The 21,683-nt window shown below is 38.0% G+C and overlaps 1 protein-coding gene, 1 long non-coding RNA gene and 2 other non-coding genes across 5 annotated transcripts in view; 3 read left to right on the top strand and 1 right to left on the bottom strand.

Annotated features, from left to right (window-relative positions):
• Positions 1-5,546, bottom strand: part of PARP2 (poly(ADP-ribose) polymerase 2) — a 13,617-nt gene extending 8,071 nt beyond the window's left edge. Inside the window, exons 1-4 of one of the 2 annotated variants that reach the window (XM_024761339.1) lie at positions 5,456-5,546; positions 4,359-4,493; positions 3,957-4,027; positions 3,307-3,357 (exon numbers count right to left, since the gene is read on the bottom strand). In XM_024761339.1, coding sequence (XP_024617107.1) covers positions 3,307-3,357; positions 3,957-4,027; positions 4,359-4,493; positions 5,456-5,501 — 303 coding nt within the window. In that variant the 5' untranslated portion in view covers positions 5,502-5,546. Of the gene's footprint in view, positions 1-3,306; positions 3,358-3,956; positions 4,028-4,358; positions 4,494-5,339; positions 5,394-5,455 lie in introns of those variants that run through there. The other variant, XM_024761340.1, reaches the window with a different exon arrangement.
• A 156-nt stretch (positions 5,547-5,702) lies between these two features.
• LOC112410602 (uncharacterized) lies at positions 5,703-18,919 on the top strand. Its single transcript, XR_003005458.1, has 8 exons — positions 5,703-5,982; positions 6,067-6,130; positions 8,308-8,368; positions 12,163-12,338; positions 15,500-15,577; positions 16,901-16,965; positions 18,280-18,363; positions 18,878-18,919. It is a non-coding gene; the product is annotated as an uncharacterized LOC112410602 (long non-coding RNA).
• On the top strand, positions 16,046-16,122 carry LOC112410626 (small nucleolar RNA SNORD126). The gene has a single exon (XR_003005462.1). It is a non-coding gene; the product is annotated as a small nucleolar RNA SNORD126 (small nucleolar RNA).
• Positions 17,839-17,986, top strand: LOC112410625 (small nucleolar RNA SNORA79). Its single transcript, XR_003005461.1, has one exon. It is a non-coding gene; the product is annotated as a small nucleolar RNA SNORA79 (small nucleolar RNA).
• Positions 18,920-21,683: the final 2,764 nt, after the last annotated feature.

Here is a 21,683-nt window from a genome sequence, read left to right as displayed (position 1 = left end):
AAAGAAATAATAGCTGAGAACTTCCCAAACCTGGGCAAGAAAATTGATAGACCACTCCATGAAGCTAAGAGAGCATCTAATTCCCTTAACACAAAAAGGTTTTCTCCACGACACATTATATTAAGACTGTCAAAAGTCGATGATAAAAGAAGAGTTTTAAAGGCAGCCAGAGAAAAATGTATGATTACCTATAAAGGAATCCCCATTAGGCTAGCAGAAGATTTTTCAGAAGAAACTCTAGAGGAGTGGAATGACTTTCTCAAAATACTGAAAGATAAAAACTGTTAGCCAAGAATATTCTACCTAGCAAAGTTATCATTCAGATATGAAGAAGAAAAAAGGCTTTCCCAAACAAACAAAAGTTGAGAGTTCATCACCGCTACACCTACTTCACAAGAAATGTTGAAAGGAGCTCTTCTACTTGAAAGAAAAAGACAAAGGTACACAAAACTTTGAGTAAGGTGATAAACAGAATCAGAAAATTGCAACTCTATCAGAATAGGTTTAAATAGCATAAAGGTTAAAGGGAAAAAAAGCAGAAAAAACAACTATAGCTACTTCAATTTGGTAACAAATTTACAACATAAAAAGGGATAATTTGAGACAACAAATACATAAAAGGGGAAGAGGAAGAGGATGAAAGCCATATAGTCAAATGAAGATGCTATCAGCGGAAAAAGGACTATTTTATCTAAGAGACGTTTATACAAACCTCATGATAACCACAGAGCATAAATCTAGAGCAGAGGCACTATACATTAAAAACAAGGAAACTGAGAAAGACATCATAGAAAACCACCAAACCAAACTGGCAAACAGAAACACAAGGAAAAAGAAACAATGGAGATATAGAACAACCAGAAAACAAAAGATGAAATGGCAATACTAAGTCTTCATCTATCAATAATCATCCTAAATGTAAATGTATTGACTTCACCAATCAGAAGACACAGAGTGGGGCTTCCCTGGTGGCGCAGTGGTTAAGAATCTGCCTGCAGGGGACACGGGTTCGAGCCCTGGGCCGGGAAGATCCCACATGCTGCAGAGCAACTAAGCCCGTGCACCACAACTACTGAGCCTGCGCTCTAGAGCCCATGAGCCACAACTACTGAGCCCGCATGCCACAACTACTGAAGCCCACATGCCTAGAGCCCATGCTCCACAAGAGAAGCCACCACAATGAGAAGCCTGCACACCGCAACAAAGAGTAGCCCCCACTCGCTGCAACTAGAGAAAGCCCGCGCGCAGCAACAAAGACCCAACGCGGCCAAAAAATAAAATAAATAAATTAATTAAAAAACAAACAAACAAAAAAACCCCACAAAAGACACAGAGTGGCTGGATGGATTAATAAATAAGATCCACCTATATGCTGCCTCCAGGAGACTCAGCTCAGCTCTAAAGACAAACAGGCTCAAAGTGAAGGGATGGAAGATGATACTCCAAGCAAATGGCAGCCAAAAGAAAGCGGGTATAATTAATACTCACATCAGGCAAAATACACATCAAGAAAAAAAGTTAACAAGAGACAAAGATGGACATTACATAATGACAAAGGGGACAATTCATTAAGAAGACAAGTTTTTCAATACATGTACACCTAATTCAGGAGCACCAAAATATATAAAGCAATTATTAACAGACCTAAAGGAAGAAACTGACAGCAACATAATAATAGTTGGGGACTTTTAACACCCAAATTACATCAATGGATAGATCATCCAGATAGAAAGTTAATAAGGGAACAGCAGCCTTAAATGAAACATTAGATCAGATCGATTTGTACAGAACACTGTATCTAAGTGCGGCAGAATACACATTCTTCTCAAGTGCACAAGGAACTTTCTCAAAAATAGATCATATCGATATGTTGAGGTACAAAACAGGTCTCAATAAATATAAGAAGACTGAAATCATATCAAAAATCTTTTCTGATCACGTGAAACTACTACAACAATGTAGAAATCAACTACAAGAAGAAAGCTGGAAAAATCACCAATATGTGGAGACTGAACAACATGCTACTGAACAACTATTGGGTCAACAAAGAAATCGAAGGAGAAATTAAAAATACTAAAGATGAAATGAAAATAAGACATACCAAAATCTATGGGATGCAGCAAAAGTGGTATTAAAAGGGAAATTGAAAGCAATACAGGCCTACCTCAAGAAACAAGAAAAATCCTGAATAAACAATCTAACCTCACACCTAAGGGAACCAGAAAGAGAGCAAATGAAGCCCCAAAGTCAGCAGAAGGAAGGAAATAATAAAGATCAGAGTAGGAATAAATGAAATAGAGACTAAAAAGACAATAGTAAAGATCAATGAAACTAACAGCTGGTTCTTTGAAAAGATAAACAAAATTGACAAACTTTTAGCTAGACTCAGAAAGAAAAAGAGATAAGGCTCTGATAAAATCAGAAACGAAAGAGGGGAAATAACAATGAGTACCACAGAAATACAAAGGATTATAAAAGAATATTATGACTAGCTATATGCCAACAACTGGACAACCTAGAAGAAATGGACAAATCTTAGAATCATACAACCTTCCAAGACTAAATCATAAAGAAATAGAAAATGTGAATAGACCAAACCCTAGTAAAGAGGCTGAAATAGTAATTAAAAAACCTCCCCCAAAACAAAACATTACCCTGATACCAAAACCAGACAAGGACAACACAAAAAAGAAAATTAGAGGCCCATATCTCTGATGAGCATAGAGAACTGTATGGTGACAAATGGGAACTAAATTTTCGGTGGTGAGCACCCTGTAGTGCTTATAGAAGTAGAAATCTAATGTTGTACATGTGAAATTTATATAATGTTATAAACCAATGTTACCTCAATAAAAAGTAAATTTAAAAAAATAAATTTAACTACATAAAAATGTAAAACTTCAGTAAGGGCAAAAAGTATACCATAAGGAAAATCAAAAGGCAAATGACAAATTTGGAAAATATATAAGCAATTTATATTATAGACAAAGGACTATCCTCCACATTATGTAAAGTTCCTCAAAGCCCATAAGAAAAAAGACCAACAACCTATCAGAAAATGTGCAAAATGATATGAACAGAGGGCTCATAGGTTCAATAAAAGACATAAAATCTGCTAAAAGATCTGCTTTTCATAGAGGACTCCACTATCAGTCAGGTAGAGTGCACTAGGGCTGAGTACTTGGGAGTATGAACTCCTAGGGGCTAATATAAGGGACTTCAGAATTAAAGATTTGGGCACTGGGACACTGTCAACAATAATTATCAAGAAGAAATTCCCATAAATAAAATAGTTTCTTCCCTTACCTGATTTAGCATGACATCATAGACATCATTTCCTTCACAGTATACATGGGCCTAGAGAGAAAAGGAAAAAAGTGACATTTGTACAGTCACAGCCCTGATGAGATCCTAAGCGAGGCTCTAAATTTTCTTATGCCTCAAGGTAGTATTCTCCCACTCTACCAACATGCATCTTCCAGGGAAAGAAATGCAAAAATACGTTCTTCTACACATAAACTGTCATTCCTATGATGAAAACATGTTGCCTTTTTGTAATTACAGAAATACAGATCAGTCTAACTCAGTTAAAGGAAACCTGTTCCAGAGGAAGCCTTTCTTCTGTATTCTTCAAATCCTTTTCCCATTCATCAGTAACTCATGCCATACATACCAGGGCAGTTTCTCATTAGAACATTGATAATGATACAATTTTCTAACTGAGAAAGAGAATGAGGTGTGGAAAGCTGATGACGACTCCGGAAGTTAACCATGCCAAAAATCACCCTGATGATTACCCCCAAACCCCACCCCTGCCGTCACTCAGCCTTGGAGAGAGTTAATCACTAGTAATATTTTGCAGAGCATTCCTAAAATGGATACTAGCAATGTTCCAGACAGGAATTCCAATAACAAACGAACAACTGCTCCCTGAGAAATCAATGGGAGTCTCTCACCTTCCCCACCTTGGCTGTGCACTCTGGGTCCACTGGAGCTTTGCCCTTTAACAGCAAGGTCTTTACAGACTCTGAGGAAAGACAGATATGTACCACATCTACTTGTATGGGAATCAAAATTATCTGTCATGGTTAGACAGAAACCTGTCATAATTAACTTTGCCCTTCCCAAGCACTCCTGATCTGCCCAGGTCTCAGTTCATCTCAGATACAGGAAACTGAAGATTTTGAGAAAGTAGTTTAGTCCTGTGGTATGCCCAAAAGATAGAAAGTTAATTATATCTTCAAGAAAGGAAGAAATAAGAGTTGAAAAAACAAGATACCACCCCCCGACCCTCACCCCTCCCAGCGACCCCTTGCTGGCCCAGGTGCTCCCTGGCCTATGTATGTCTGAAAGCTGACCTTGCTTGTTTTCCATCCTGTCATTATCAGCCTTTCCTCCAGCCACAGGCTCCTTTTTCATCTTCTGGCATTTTCGAATTTTCTTTGCAGGTGGAGGGTCTTCTGTAGCTGTTTTGCCATTATTAACTCTTTCAGCTTCATTCAGTGATACAGAATGGGCAAAAGCATGGGCAAAGAAGCAAAAGAAAGAAAGAGTACACACTGAATATGATGCTCCTTTGAAAAAACATCTTTTTAAAGAAATAGATTTAGGTGGTTTTGTAAATTTACAAAGAAATAATAACTGCCACACCACTGTTCTTGAAAACAGTGTGAGTTCCTGAATTGCTATTCTAGCCACATAAAACTAAACAAAGCAAAATGGAGCCTTGAGGTCCCTGTGAGCTCATGGCCTGAGGCATGAGTCTCATAGCCTGCTTATCTCTTCCGTTTACTTGTGCCCCAATACCACCCAAATATCTATCCTCAAACTACCTAAGGTGGTATGAGATAATGGTTACTAGAGTGCTCTGGAGTCTGTGCCTAACTTAGAGCCCAGCCCTGTCTCTTTCAGCTGTTTAATCGCGTAGAAGTTATTTCATCTCTTAGTACCTCAGTTGCCCCAACTGATAAATCCAGAGGAAGACAACACAGTACCGAATTTGTGGGGTGGACCTATGCACGTAAGAACACAATACACAGAGTATGATATCTCATCATAAGTCAGTTCTAAGCGTTGCATTTTATTATCTCTGAAACTGGGATGCATTTTACCGCGGATGACTTATAAGTAGTGAATCATGTTTTAATTGGAAGCGTTTCTCCTTGCTTAGTGGTACATAAAACAATGATGCACCTTACAATTAATTTTTTTTAACTGGATGACATTAGGTATTTAAGATAGTGCTGGCACTAAGTTAGTTGTTACAGGTCAACAAGCCGTTATACACAGTTCTGTAATCCCAAAAGCTCTTGAGAACAGAAAATTTCAAAGTTCGGTACCAAGACAAGCGCTGGTTCAGGCGGTGATGGAAGTAGGAAGGGCTATAGCAGAGGGCACCGTTCCTTTTCCGACTTCCCGCCCCCCAGCCTTCTGCCCCCCACAATGCACTCCAAACCTCGCGCCCAGCTGCCGCCTGTCCCCCGCCGCCGCCGAGCTGCCATGGAGCCAGAACGCTGACGTCATCAACTCTCTCCCAAGTATCGCCGGCGCAGTCAAAAGGCGGGAGCACGTAGTGCGCGTGCGTCCCAGCGAGGAGTTGCCAGGGGAGGAACGCTCCGCAGTATTTGCATGTCGCAATGTGTTGCGGGAAGTCACCATAACCGTCAAATGTATTTCGCTTTGGGAGCCTTATAAATGTGGCTTGAGCCTGGTTTTCGGCGTAGGGCGGCGGGAAGCTCATCGATGGGGCCACGAGCTGAGTGCGTTCAGTCACTCCGTGCCATGTCCCTTGGGAAGGTCTGAGACTAGGGCCAACAGCGGCCCTAACAGGGCTCTCCCTGAGTTTCGGGGAGGTGAGTTCCCAGAGAACGGGGCTCCGCGCGAGGGCAGACTGGGCAGGAGATGCCATCGACCCCGCCCTTGCGGAGGGGCTTGGCGGATGCCTCCTTAGCCGGAGCTTGGAACAGACTCACGGCCAGCGAAGTGAGTTCAATGGCTGAGGTGAGGTACCCTGTGTGGGGGCCTCATAACCCAATTCAGACTACTCTCCCCTCCGTCCTCTTTTAGGCTGTGGAAGCTACAGAGAATGCTAATGAACTCGGAAGACCTGGTCAAGTGAATATTGGAAAAGGTGGGTACCACCACCCCGCTGGGAACGTATACCTGAAGCTCTGTCTCAGACCCTCTGAATTAAAAACTGAGAGTCTGCATTTTTAACAAGAGCAACCAGTGTATTGGTGATTTTCATGTAGATTATAGATATTTATTCATTACTTCAGCATATTTATTGGACACTTTGGTGGGTTCTGGGGATATGGCAGTTTAGCCAATATAGACATGGTTCATGTCTTCATGGACCTTAGAGTCTAGTTGGGGACAGACATTAATCAAGTAATTACACAAGCAAAAGTACAGCAGCAACAAGCGGTATAAGAAATACACAGTACTAAGGGAAGTTCTAATGGGAGAACAAACTGGGGGACTCATCACTAAGTAAATGACAGGAGTTGAGCTGTATCAGAAGAATCAGTCAGTAAAGAGGAGAGACACGGAGTGGCTGGAGCAATGAAAGCGGGAAGTGTGGTGTGAGACGAGCTGGAGAGGCAGCCAGGGCCCACAGCAAGCCTTCCAGGTCAAGGCTAGAATTGTGATTTGTTCTAATACGGGTGTGTGTGTGTGTGTGTGTGTGTGTGAACTACAGATGGATTAAGGACTGACATTCAAAAATAAACTTGAAAACTCTTAGGTAGAAAATACACGTAAAAGACATAGAGGACAGACTTGTGGTTGCCAAGGGGAAGAGAGGTGGGGGAGGGAAGGATTGGGAGTTTGCCATTAACAGATCCAAACTAATATATATATAGGATGGATAAACAACAAGGTCCAATGGGAACATTATATTCAATATCCTGTGATAAACCATAATGGTAAAGAACATGAAAAAATATGTATCTATAACTGAGTCACTTTGCTGTACAGCAGAAATTAACACAACGTTGTAAATCAACTATACTTCAGTAAAATAATACACATAAATATCTTTTAGACCTTGAGAGAAGGGACGGGTTTCTAAAGACACAAACGTCATTGAGTATGAGAGAAAATATTGATAAATTTAATTATATTAAAATTGAGAAATTTTGTTCACCAAAACATGTAAAGTTTAGAAAGAAGAAAATAAATTTTTCTCATTATTTGCATGGGGTTTGATTATGGATAAAAAATCCAGAAGAAACTGGGGGATCAATTTTTTAACTCAATAAGGAAGCTTAGCAAGGCTGCTAGAAAGTAACATGTAAGAGTAAATTTTATCTTTATAAAAGAGCTTCAAACAAGGAGAAACAGAATTTTTAGGAAAGATACCACTTATAATAACATAAAAGCATATCAAGTACTTAGGAATAAATCTAACAAAATATAAGTGTTCAACAAATATTTGTTGGATTGGATGGGATTGGTTAATCTGTTTCTGAGATATGTCAAAGCCTGTTGCATCTGACTTAATTATGGCACAAACAAGCTAGACTGGTGTAAAAGGCATTAATTTGGAAATAGGAAGACAATAAAAATCAGTTTATTAAAAATAGTTAATGCTGAGTAGAACTTTCTTTGTGGACTAGACATTGAGCTAAGTGCTCTCTACATACATAACCTCATTTAATCTTTATAATGATAATAGCTAGAATTTATTTAGTGCTTACTATGCTATGAGCTTTACATATATTATTTAATTCTCACAACAACCCTACAGGGCAGGTATTATTACTATCTCCATTTTACAGTTGAGGAAATTGAACTTTAGAAAAATGTAAGTAATTTATTCAAGGTCACACAATGTATTGGTTTGCTAGGGCTGCCATAACTAAGAAGTACAGATTGGGTTGCTCAAGCAGCAAAAATTTATTTTCTCAAAATTCTGAAGGCTGTAAGTCCAAGATAAAGGTGTTGGCAGTGTGGGTTTCTTTCTTTTCTTTAATTAATTAATTATTGGCTGCGTTGGGTCTTCGTTGCTGCGCACGGGCTTTTCTCTAGTTGTGGTGAGCGGGGTCGGGGGGTACTCTCCGTTGCGGTGCATGGGCGGTGCTTTCTCTTGTTGCAGAGCATGGGCTCTAGGTGCGTGGGCTTCAGTAGTTGTGGCTCGCGGGCTCTAGAGTGCAGAGCTCAGTAGTGGTGCACCGGCTTTGTTGCTCCACGGCATTTAGGATCTTCACCCGTGTCCTCTGCATTGGCAGGCGGATTCTCAACCACTGCGACAGCAGGGAAGACCCAGTGTAGCTTTCTTATAAATCCTTTCTCCTTGGATTGCAGGTGGATGTCTTCTTCCAGTATCTTTCCTGCTAAGCCTGTTAACTTGAATATTACGCTGATGGTAAGTTCTAACTTGAGTAGATCTAGACTGTTTATAATGAAACCTGTCACCTTGCATAAATTAACCATGTTGAGGTCACAAAGGATAAGAAATTATCCCAAAGGAATGAAAATTGTTTGCAGTAGGTCCAACTGAACAAGAACGTGTGTAAATAGCTCGAATTAGCCCATGTTTGCTTGTGCTAAGTATATTAAAAGAAAACTTGGTTTAAAAAGTTTAATCTAAAAACAGTGCAAGTAGCATCATTGGTTCTTAAACAGACAAGTAGGTGAAGTGGGGGGGGGAGGTTTGCATCATTTCAGCACCTTTTAAGGTAAAGGAGGAGGGAATCATCATTAGCCAATCAGGCTCTGAGGTCACTTCTCAAAGCTACTTCCTGTCTCTCCACCTTCTCTCTTTCCTTTTAGTGGTGGGCTGGTGAGTGTGCACTTAATTTTGCTTCCTAATTGTTTTGAATTTCTCTTCAATTTGAGCCATTGTATCCTGGTGGCAGGCCTTTATTTCAAGCCAGCCTTGGAGTGTGGGTGAGCTACAGGCGATTAATTTTGGCTGTGTGGAGATTGGAGGAAGGAAGTGAAATGATCTGCCTGGCTTGTTTCCACGTGGGCCTCTGCTGGACTGGGTCTGCCTTCCTTCTCCGAAACAGGGTGACCTAGCAACAGTAGACTCTGCTTCATGTATAGTGTTTCTGCAAAATGCCTGGATTCATTTTGCTTGGAGGAAAATGTACTGTTATTATCTCAGTGCCGTTTTGACTTCTGTCTCCCTTAGTGAGAGGGTAGATCTTGGGAGGAGGAGTTCAGACTAGTCAGTTTTAATTCTCCTGTATCTTCGGGGCCCAGGTTCTTACTAGGTTTGTGGGAGCTGCAGTGGATGTTGTCTTTGCCCTGGTCTTTGTTCAGAGCAGTTCGGCTTTCTTAGTGGGACTAGGCTGCAAACTCTGAAGTCAGGTGATTTTAATGAGCTCTAAAAGGGGCTCCCAATTTTAATGTCAGCACTGTGCCCTAAAAAGCTTAGGATATACTGAAAAAGATGAGGGGCCTTAGTGTAGTGCAAGCCTAAATCAAATTCCAGCACCACAATTTACTCCTCCAGTGATCTTGGGTGAGTCACTGAACTATTCTTAGGCTTAGCTTTTTAAAAATTAATTAATTAATTAATTAATGACTGCGTTGGGTCTTCATTGCTGCGCACGGTCTTTCTCTAGTTGTGGCAAGCGGGGACTACTCTTCGATGCGGTGCACAGGCTTTTCATTGCAGTGGCTTCTCTTGTTGCAGAGCACGGGCTCTAGTCGTGTGGGCTTCAGTAGTTGTAGCACTCAGGCTCAGTAGTTGTGGCTTACAGGCTCTAGAGCACAGGCTCAGTAGTTGTGGCGTGCCGGCTTAGTTGCTCTGCAGCATGTGGGATCTTCCTCCACCAGAGCTCGAACCCATATAACTTGCATTAGCAGGCGGGTTCTTAACCACTGCGCCACCAGGGAAGTCCCAGGTTTAGCTTTTGAAGATCAAAGTATACAAAGTCCAAACACTAGTCCATGTGACATACCTTCTAGAATTAGGCAATAAATTTATTGTGGATATTATTTTTCTCATAAAAAGTTTGCCTAGTGACTTTGAGTGACATACATTAGTCTGAATATAATGTATGTGTTATCCTTACAGGTAGAAGGTATGAGAGAGACATAAACTAGTGCATGGAATGTGGTAATAGCCAGGTGTAGATCCCCCATAATCCTTATAATCCTCAAGCTTTACTGTTAAATTCATGTTATTTGAATAGGTAATACATTCACATTGCTCAAAATTCAAAAGGGATCATGGTGTACATAATGAAGTCTCCTAAGCCTGATTCCCCTCCTCAGTAAGTGTTAATAAGTTCTTGTGTATCTTTCCTGAGATATTTTATGCATATATAAGCAAATATATGTAGTTACCCCTCTTCTATACATACTCTACCGTGTATCTTACTTTTCCCACTTAGTGTTTCCAAGTGAGAAAATATAGAAGGTCCACATTCTTTAACATGGTTACATAGAAATCTATGTATGTACATACCATAGTTTACTTAACGTTTGTTGGTGTACATTTAGGTGGTTTACAATCTTGTTATTCCTTTCAAAATGAAAAACCTTGTACATAAGTCATTTGTCAACATGTGACATTTCAGTTGGGTTTTGATATATTCTTGTTTATAAGGACTCTAAATATGCAGTACTTCCTGTTATTTTGTGCACATAGTGATGACTAGAAACCAACACCCTAAATATCTTGATTGAACAATAAAGGATTTTCTATCAAAACCAAAACCATGCTGATGGCCTTTATGTGAATATATCCTTGCCCACTTCAGTTTAAATAAGGGATGGTTTATTTTGTTGTGAACACATATTTAATGTTGAGAAGGAATGACAGTGTGAATCAGAGAAGCCACATGGTCTTCGTATTCACAAGTGCAGAAGGAGCATGCTTGCCATGTTTACTTGGCAAAGTACGGGCTGGATATCTTTCTGAAATTATGGTGTTGAGTGAGTAAACTCATATTTTAGCATTAAGTTAGGAAAAATGGAAATGTTTTGGGGGCTGTAAACATGCAAAATAAAAGAGGAAGCCTTTGTGAATTCCTCCAAGGCTATTTTAAAAGTCTTAAAAGGCCCAGGTCATGTCTTGTGAAACATCTAGTTTTCCAGTTAGGAGGTTTTGCTGATTGGGAGAAAAATCAGTTTTCAATGGAAGTATGCTTTTGTTGTTATGGAGTAATTTTATTTAGAATACATTGGAATCTTCATTGCTAAGTAAAGAATGAAAGGAAGGGGAAAGCAAACTTTTTTTTTTTCTTAAAAGACACAAATCTTGGATTTGGAAGGGCATTTATGAGTATATGAGTGACTTTCCTGGCTTCAAGATTATTGTGAAAGTGTGAAATTTTAGGCAGAATATTTGCATTCTTATTAGCTGGTTGATCTTGGACACTTAACAGAAACGACATACTAAACATTTAACTACATGCCAGCTACTGTGCAAAGTATTTTATATTTATTTTATGTCATTTAATCTTCACAACAGTTCTAAGAGGTAGGTGGTATTTGTCCTTATTTTATGGAAAGGAAATCTGAGACTTAGAGAAGTTGCATAACTTGCCCCAGGTCACAGCAAATATATGGGGGAGCTAGGATTCAAATCCACTTCTGTCCAACTTCAAAATCCATTATCTTAGCCACTAAGCTAAGTTGCCTGCCATTTATTTAAACCTTGCTTGTATACCTATAAAATGGAGATGACGTAGTACTTGCAAAATGAGGTACTATGTGGACATATATGGACAGTGCTTTATAAATTCTAAGATAGGCAAAGTATTATGAAACAGATAAAATATGAAGTTAACAGAGTAGGTTTTGTTGCCTTTTCGTATTGATTTTAAATCATTCCTTATTGCTGTTTTGACCCAAAGCCCTCAGGTACTATATTTTTATTTCATTTTTATTTTGCTCCACCAGCAGTGGGACTGGGATTGGGTGAAATGGTGGTCTCTTGGGATGAGCTGTATGATCAGTCAGTGTTTCTGATCTCACCACTTTCATTTCATATGTGCTCTGAGTGGATTCCTCCTGCACTAAGAGGTTAAAACAATCGGTATTCTTGGCTAAAATAACTGACAGCGAATTGGAAATAAAATGTGGGTGTCTGTCCTGATAGTACAGCCTTACAGAGCTGTCTCTAGAAGAGGACGGTGCCAAACAACCAATTTAGCTTTTACTTCCTATACAAAGTTTTGTGTTGTTTTCCTTCTGCTTCAGGTTGAAGATGGAATCCACTGAGGAAGGAAGGCCTAGGTCTTCAGCACCGTGTGTGCCAGCCCAGAAGCAGCAGTGTGAAAGCCTCTGTAACATCTGCTGCAGACCCCTAAAAATCAAGGGGGATTGGATCTGGACATCCTCAGTAGGAATGGTTGAACGCTGATGGGATCATAAATGTAAGTACTTGAACTTTGACCAAGATATGATGCCTTAAAGTGTTCTCTGTTTCACATGTATATGTGCCTTTTCTATCTAAAAAAGATAGGTTCTTCGAGTTACAATTGTATCCCATAGTGTGAGATACACAGTAGGCACTGAGTAAGTTGGAATGGAACTGAGTAAAATTGAGTGATAACATAACCTTAAAATAGAAGCATCAGCTGATTCAGTATTAGCAATTTGTGGTTTGTTATCAGGCCTCATGAAGCATCTGTTCACATGTAAAATGTACCTTTTGCCTCTGAGCACCAGTCCTTTGAAGAACTTATTACCACAGGAAACAAAATGAGCAGGTCATTGATTGTTAATGGGGTATTTACAGAATGTTTACTTTAGCTCCCTAAACAACTCAGTAAATATACAATGGCCTTCAGGTGGTAGAATAACACTTGCTGAAGCGTGACTAGAATCCTGCAGGGAGCATCACACATTGGGAAAGGCATCATATATCATCAGGATTTATGTGCTAGGCTTTGTGCTACATGCCAAGGACACAAAGACCAGGCCCTTTGCAATCTGGGTTTTGTTTGTGAGATGAGACAAATAGAGAAGTTACACTTTTAAATCTATAATTATTTTTGTGTAAGAAGTACTTGGACACGGACTTTTGAGGTTAGACAATGTTGAAACTCCCACAATAAGAAATGGTGAAATCTTGCAATAAGTCTTGCTTCCTATGTTCCCTTAGTTAATTTCTCATGCTGCTGATCTCCAATACATTTTGAATAATTAAAGCACCATTCAAGTATAGGACAAGAAGGAGTAAAATAACACTTTGATTATATCTCTGAGTTACTTAAAACACCTCATTTTCTTTCTGACCTATTGAGCCAGTATGCCATTCTTAATACGTTCTAAAGCAAACCATCTTTTGTAGCTCTGCTTCTTATTTCACGTAGGAAGTGGCATTGTGAAGTGAAAATATGGAGTTGTGACAGAACTGGGTTTAAATCCTAGCTTTAAATAGCTAGATGGACTTTTGAAATTTATTTAACTTCTCTGAGCCTCAAATTTCCTTGTAAATATGAGAAAAACTTTTGTTGTAAAGTTTGAAATGGTTTCAGTAGTTCTTGACAGATTGTAGGAATATTTAAGAACGATAGCTACTACTTCCTTTCTGTCAGCTTATTTTAGTCTTACCCACCCTTTAAGGCACTGCTGTCCAACACAACTTTCTGTGATGATGGAAATATTCTATATGTGTACTATCCAGTTTGGTAGCGATCAGCCACGTGAGGCTATTGAGCAATCAAAATGGGACTGAAGAATTTAATTTTTAGTTCAATTTAAATTTAGGCCGTACGTGGTGTTAACCTATTGGACACTGCAATTTTTCTTTTATTGAGATATAATTGATGTATTACATTATATTAGTTTCAGGTGTTCAACATAATAATTCAGTATGTGTATATACTATAAAATGATTACCACAGTAATTCTAGTTAAGATCCATCACCACACCTAGTTACAAATTTTTTCTTCTTGTGTTGAGAACTTTTGAGATTGCTCTCTTAGCAACTCTCATATATATATAATAAATATTATTCTAAGTGCAATTTTGAGGCTCATTCAAGACCTACCTTTTTTTTTCATGAAGGCTTCCTTGACCAATGATTCTTCTTAACATTACTTGGTTCTCTCTCCCACTTATTTTGTACTTACCATACACATTAATTTTCATGAGTGTTGTCTTTCTAGCTAGATTGTATTTGAGATTGTGGAGTTTTAAATTTCCCCATTACTGCATGAAAAGGAACATGATAAAAATATAACTGTGTAACGTGTAGTTAATAATTTTAAATGATCATTAAATGTAATAAAATTTTCTAGTTAGTAATTAGGTGAAGAGTAGGGAATAGTATGAAGGTTGCTTACGGTGATGAGCTTTGTGTCTAGTCTGTTTCACTCATCATTTTAGGTGATGAGTTTTGTGTCCAGTCTGTTTCACCTAAAAGTTCAGGTTACACTCAAGCTCTGGGAAAACAAATTAAAGCCTCTTTCTTACAGTGCCACCTTGTGGCCGATTTGTGCTCCAAAAAATGCTAATTCAAATTTGCTATGTCAAGGGAAGGTTTTCTTTAGTTTATTCTGATAAAACTTTAACAGAAGTAGAGGTTAAATATAATTGACACTGGCTCAAATGAAATTGAAACATGCTTTGAAAAAAAAGCTGACTATTTTATGTTGACTTCTCATTTATTTGACTCTTAGGAGTTCTTAGCTCCTTCCTTTTTTTTTTGAAAGGATTTTGTGAATTTAGTGACTGTGGTTATCCTGTGGTGGTTACAAGTGTTTTCTGCAATCACATACCCTGTGAACTTGGAGAGATTGGCAGTAACCCATGCCATTTATCCCATGGCTGCCAAGCTGTTTGCAGCCAGCACACGGCTCCTTCTTTTTTGCATACCTATTCTTTTGTTAGACTGTTGACTTTTATAACCTTTCAGAGGTTGGTTAGATTTATCACACAGTTTTACCCAAACTTTTAAATTTATACAAATAGCGGAGCTTGTACAGAAGTCCTGCCCTAGTCTGATACTGAGTTTGGGCATTTGATGACATCCTCCAAGTAGATGGGTCAATTTATACTGCTGAATGGAGATTCAAATAAAGAATGAACAGTTTTCTTTGAGGTTAATTTTCCTTGAGGCTATATGGGTGTGACTTGGTGTGGAGTAGGCTGATGTGCATTCAAGTTTTATAGTCAGAGCATTTGCATATTTAAAAAAAAGATTTATTTATTTATTTTTGGCTGCGTTGGGTCTTTGTTGCTGTGCACGGGCTTTCTCTAGTTGCGGCGAGTGGGGGCTACTCTTCGTTGAGGTGCACAGGCTTCTCATTGCAGTGGCTTCTCTTGTTGCGGAGCACGGGCTCTAGGCACGCAGGCTTCAGTAGTTGCGGCACGTGGGCTCAGTAGTTGTGGCTCGCCGGCTCTAGAGGGCAGGCTCAGTAGTTGTGGCGCACAGGCTTAGTTGCTCCGTGGCATGTGGGATCTTCCTGGACCAGGGCTCAAACCTGTGTCCCCTGCATTGGCAGGCAGATTCTTAACCACTGTGCCACTTTCTTAACCAGGGAAGCCCCTGCATATTTTAAAATTTATTAATTTTTTATTTTCCAGAGATGATGCCAGATAGTTGATAAATCCTATAGCTCAACTTGATTCCTAGATACAAGCTGGATTCATTTGATACCACAGGTAAGTATAAAAGAAAACCTTCATTTTTACTTCATTTGAATTTCTAATCACCTAGCAATTTTGGGGGCTCAATTTTCTTTCTTTTTTTTTTAATATTTATTTATTTTTTGGGCTGCATTGGGTCTTAATTGTGGCACGTAGGATCTTTCACTGTGGTGCGTGACTTATCTCTAGTTGTGGTGCACGGGTTCCAGAGTACGTGGGTTCTGTAGTTGCTGCACACGGGCTTAGTTGCCCCGCGGCATGTGGGATCTTAGTTCCCCCACCCGGGATTGAACCTGCATCCCCTGCATTGGAAGGCAGATTCTTAACCACTGGACCACCAGGGAAGTCCCCAGGGGCTCAGTTTTCTTAGTGGCTGAAACTTAGTGGTAGTCGAAGGGGCCTTAGTTCTAACCTTAACAGAGTTTCCCTGGTTTAGGGATGAGGAGCTGGTGGTGGTTTGTCCTTTACCAGTCAGTCATTTGCAGTTTGCCATGATGAAACGCATGTTAAGTTCATGTTTCAGCTGATCGCCCTGATTAAACACATGCTCTGAGCAGAATAAAGCTAGGGTAAGCACCTGGAATTGAATTCTGTGTCTTGAAATTTTTACTGAAATCTAGCCTGTGATGTTAGGTAATTCTTAAATCTTTGAATTATGAATTTGCTACTACAACATTTTGTTGTGCTTTGATCTTTTGTGATATCTCTTTGAGATAGAGAGAACTTGGGTCTAGAATCCTTAATCTAATAATTCAAACAGTACAGAAAAAACACTGATAACTGGTATAATTCTATTAACTACTTAACTTGACAGTATTAAACTAATCACTATTTTGTTGGTCTATATATAAGATTAAGAGAACCCCAGAGTTGGTTAAGTCAATTTTAAAATCAAGGTAATAAAATGCAATACTATATAATCACTAAAAGTTGTGATACTGGTTTTGTCTTTCTTGAAATGGAAGAGTATTCATGATACATTAATTTAAAAACAAGTTACAGAGCAATATGTATAACCCTTTTCCTGCTTAAACATTTTTATATGCTTATGTTTACTTGAGAAGTCATTTGAAAGGATATACTCAAATACTAGGGATTATTGTCTTTAGAATTGGGTTGTATGGGTGACCTTGTTAACCAGTATTTTCTGACTTTATGATATTCATGTGTAATTTAAAGTTATTTAAAGCAACCCAGATGGGACAGGCTCATATTCTTGTACCTGCAAGTTTCAGCACAGAATGGGGTTACATATGAGGGTGAAATATAGGAAATACGAATAATTCAAAGTAACATCACTTGAAATAATTTTTTAGCTTTTGGCTGTGTCTTTTGCAGAAATGAAACTTCAGGAGACTAGGTTGGAGTATCACTTCTTTCCCAGCCTGGAACTCTTGGGAGCTGTAAGTCCTGGATATACAATAGATAATAATAGCATTTTTGTTTTATGGTAAGGCTTATGTTGAAATTGAGAAATTTGACATACATATGAATCTGTGAGAACTCAGCTTAGTGACTTCATGGCTAGCTGCTAAGATGCTACAAATTTCATTTTTTAAAAAGTCAACTAAAGATGTTGAGAGGTAGCTTAGCATAGTAGTTATACATGGCTTCTGGAGTCAGACTGTGTTCAAACCCATTCTGTATCACTTAAGCAGCTATGTAACCTTGGCAAGTTTCTTAACATCTCAGAGTCTTAGGGTCTTTATATCTTAGAAGGTGATAATTATAGTACCTGACTCAAAGGAATAATACTTAACTTGGAAGATTAAATTAGATAATAAATGTGTGGGGCTTAGAACATTGTTAACATGTGGTAAATGCTCAATAGATGTTAGCTATTTTATCATCAGAGTCCACGTTTATATTTATCTTAGACTGTACTACCTGGCAATTTCTGACATCTGCCTAAGAGGTTATCAGAAATCTTTGTTTTTATTGCTTATGGCATCTTTCTGCCAGTTGGTCTATCCCTCATCATCTTTACCCCTAGCACACAAAGCCTAATTTAGTTCCAGAATTAGGCAAACTATGGTAATAAGGTCTATAGTGTATATCCCTATATAACTGTTCCAATAACATTTTCTTAATTAATCTTGTTTTTGGCACTAATTTATTTATCATCTAATTCCTCTTTTTGTCTATCTAGCTGGTCCAGTTGATACTTAATGGTTCTAGTTCTTGACTGACTTTTTAAAAAGTTAGATGTAGTGATTATAGTGATGTTTCTTAAAACATTTATTAAAATGTTTATTAAAATGATTAGAGATAATGTTTGACGGCTGTTCCTCTCACTGCTTGGAGCCTTAAGTAGTGGGATTTTAGTCTGTCATATATCTAAGCTGACTTGTCTTCACTCAGGGCACCATGAGGATGGGTTGGCTGTCCGTTAGTGCCATCTGATTTTTGCGGAGTCAAACAATTGCAAAGCAGGTGGTGATTCTAGGTTAAGAAAATATACCTGTGATTAAAAAAAACCCACTAATTTTAAAACATGAGGATCTAATATATAGAGAACGTTTTGATTGCAATTGCTTTTGAATAGCACTGATCTAGGGCTATGAAAGAAAGAGGTCTAGTCAGTTGATTCTGGGACTTATTGTAACATTATACTCTGAAGTCATTCATGTATAAATTTTAAATGGTTTACTCAGTTTTCTATTGAGTAGTTATTCACACATTTCAGGGAAGTATTAAAAATATCTTCTTCTTTGCAGCATGAAGGTAGATGATTCTTCAAATTAAAGACGGACACTGACTTTTCTCACCAGAAATGGTTTATAGAATCAACTTTCAAAAATGTAAGAGGCAGCAAAAAAACAGAGTAAAATATTTTCTTCTATTACTCTTTGATTGTTTGCTAGATTGTAAACTCCATGAAAGTAGGATAACTTGCTTATCTGTAATGCCTGGCCCAGAATAGATACTCAAAAAATATTTGAAGTTAATTAAAATCTCCATAGAATTTTGTTTTTTTTAATCCCTGGAGAATAACAACCATTTTAATGGCATTTCAGCAAGACATTTACATGGAATAACTGGGACTTAAATTTTGACTCTGCTGTATAAACTATCTGGATACCAATGAGTCTACTTAATATCTGATTATGATGCTTGATCCTTTAAGAGGCAATGAAGAATGGCTGCCAAAACAAACTGTGTATGTGAGGAATAGATATATAAAAGCTTACTAATATTTAGCAGGAAATCTTTTATTATGTACATTTCATTGGAAATTTTCATTGATTTAAATTGCATATACCACTCAAGTATGATTAAAAAGTCTTTGTTTGTTTGTTTGTTTGTTTTTGGCAGTACCGGGCCTCTCACTGTTGTGGCCTCTCCCGTTGTGGAGCACAGGCACCGGACGCACCGGCTCAGCGGCCATGGCCCACGGGCCCAGCCGCTCTGCGGCATGTGGGATCCTCCTGGACCAGGGCACGAGCCCGTGTCCCCCGCATCGGCAGGCGGACTCCCAACCACTGTGCCACCAGGGAAGCCCTGTTTGGTTTTTTTTTGCTTTATATTTAATGTTGAAATATTCTCAATTGTTTTGGCTAAATTATACTTTACAGATTTTTTTGCTCTATATTCCTTATTTACATCCATGAGGGTATATTTAACATGCAAGGGATACAAAATATACATCCAAATATTGGAAGTTTGGTATACTTCACTGTGTTTTGGAATGAAATTTAATACTTGTGCTTATGCCAGAATCACACAAATGGTATGCAACTATAATAACTTCCGTTAGAATATGAAACCTATTCTTTAGATTCTTCTATTAAAACAAATATAAGTATCAAATTAGTTTTAGAGTAGATGATGCTGACAGATTCAAAGATAATAAGGGGGGAAGAATATTATCTCTGAAGCTCTTAGAGAAACATGGTGCATAAATAATATAGCCAATATGTACTTAAAATATCTGAATAAGATCAAAATCAAACTTCATGGTAAAAATACCATTTTGAAAGGTAAAGTAACCTGCAGTTAAATGGTATAAGTGATATGTAAGCACAAATTGTGCTTTCAGAGTTTATCCAGGCTTCTTAGGAAGAATGGATTAAAGATCTGTAAATGGAAAGCAAAACTTTAAACCTGTAGAAAAGCAAAGACTATGACACTAGAGTACACATAAAGCACAAAAAGGAAAGATCAATAAATTTGTATACACTAAAATTCAAACTTATATTTGCACATCATGTAACTGACGAAGTCTCCATTTAAATCAAGAAAATGATCAAAGGATATGAATGGACAATTCATAGATGAGGATGCTGAGTAGTAATGCACATGAAAAGATGCTTTACCTAACTAGTAATAAAAGATTTCCACATTAAAACAACACTGAGATACCATTTCACTGCCATCAGATGGGCAAAAATGAAAACAAAACAACCTTGACACTTAAAATGTTGCCGAGGCTGGAGTAGTGGGCTCTCATCTTTGCTGGTGGCAGTGAAATTTATGTTATTACTTTAGAGAATGGTTTGGCAACATCTAGTTTATTGGAAGATGCTTATACCTGCTCTTTGAGTATTATATTCTATAAGAATTCTTGACATGTGTATTCAAGGAGGCATGTACAGAAAGTTCATTGCAGTTGTATTTTTAATTGTAAAAGCCTGGAACTAATATCCATTAGAAGAATGAATGAATAAATTGTGGTTTGTAGCATTTGGCTGTTAAAATGAATTAATACAAGGTATGTGTATTACCTTTACATCTCAAAAACAATGAATTAAAATTATGGCCAACTGATATTTGTTGTGTGAGAAGATTTAGTAGTTTTAGAACATGCAAGACATTCACAGAAAGATAGACAAGTAAGGAAACACAAACTTTAAATGACACAATAGACAAGATAGATTTAATAGAAATTTATAGGACATTCCATCCAAAAACAGCAGATTACACTTTCTTCTCAAGTGCGCATGGAACATTCTCCATGATAGATCACATCTTGGGTCACAAATCAAGCCTTAGTGAATTTAAGAAAATTGAAAGCATATCATGCATCATTTCTGGCCACAATGCTGTGAGATTAGAAATCAATTACAAAGAAAAAAACGTAAAAAAACACGAACACATGGAGACTAAGCAATACGTTACTAAATAACCAAGAGATCACTGAAGAAATCAAAGAGGAAATCAAAATATACCTAGAGACAAATGACAACAAAAACATGACAATCCAAAACCTATGGGATGCGGCAAAAGCAGTTCTAAGAGGGAAGTTTATAGCTATACAAGCCTACCTCAAGGAACAAGAAAAATCTCAAACAAACACTCTAACCTTACACCTAAAGGAACTAGAGAAAGAAGAACAAACAAAACCCAAAGTTAGCAGAAGGAAAGAAATCATAAAGATCAGAGCAGAAATAAATGAAATAGAAACAAAGAAAACAATAGCAAGGATCAATAAAACTAAAAGCTTGTTCTTTGAGAAGGTAAACAAAATTGATAAACCATTAGCTAGATTCATCAAGAGAAAGAGGGAGAGGACTCAAATCAATAAAATTAGAAATGAAAAAGGTGAAGTTACAATGGACACTGCAAAAATACAAAGTATCCTAAGAGACAACTACAAGCAACTCTATGCCAATAAAATGGACAACTTGGAAGAAATGGACAAATTCTTAGAAAGGTATAACCTTCCAAGACTGAACCAGGAAGAAACAGAAAATATGAAAAGACCAATCACAAGTAATGAAATTGAAACTGTGATTTAAAATCTCTCAACAAACAGAAGTCCAGGACGAGATGGCTTCACAGGTGAATTCTGTCAAACACTTAGAGAAGAGCTAACACCCATCCTTCTCAAACTCTTCCAAAAAACTGCAGAGGAAGGAACACTCCCAAACTCATTCTATGAGACCACCATCACCCTGATACCAAAACCAGACAATGATACTCCAAAAAAGAAAATTACAGACCAATATCACTGATGAATATAGATGCAAAAATTCTCAACAAATATTAGCAAATAGAATCCAACAACACATTAAAAGGATCATACACCATGATCAAGTGGGATTTATCCCAGGGATGCAAGGATTCTTCAATATATGCAAATCAATCAATGTGATACACCATATTAACATACATTTTTGAT

This window comes from Neophocaena asiaeorientalis, unplaced genomic scaffold, assembly GCF_003031525.2.
Source record: "Neophocaena asiaeorientalis asiaeorientalis breed wild unplaced genomic scaffold, Neophocaena_asiaeorientalis_V1.1 scaffold95, whole genome shotgun sequence".
Taxonomy (NCBI): Eukaryota; Metazoa; Chordata; class Mammalia; order Artiodactyla; family Phocoenidae; genus Neophocaena; species Neophocaena asiaeorientalis.
This window is presented reverse-complemented; position numbering and strand designations above follow the sequence as displayed.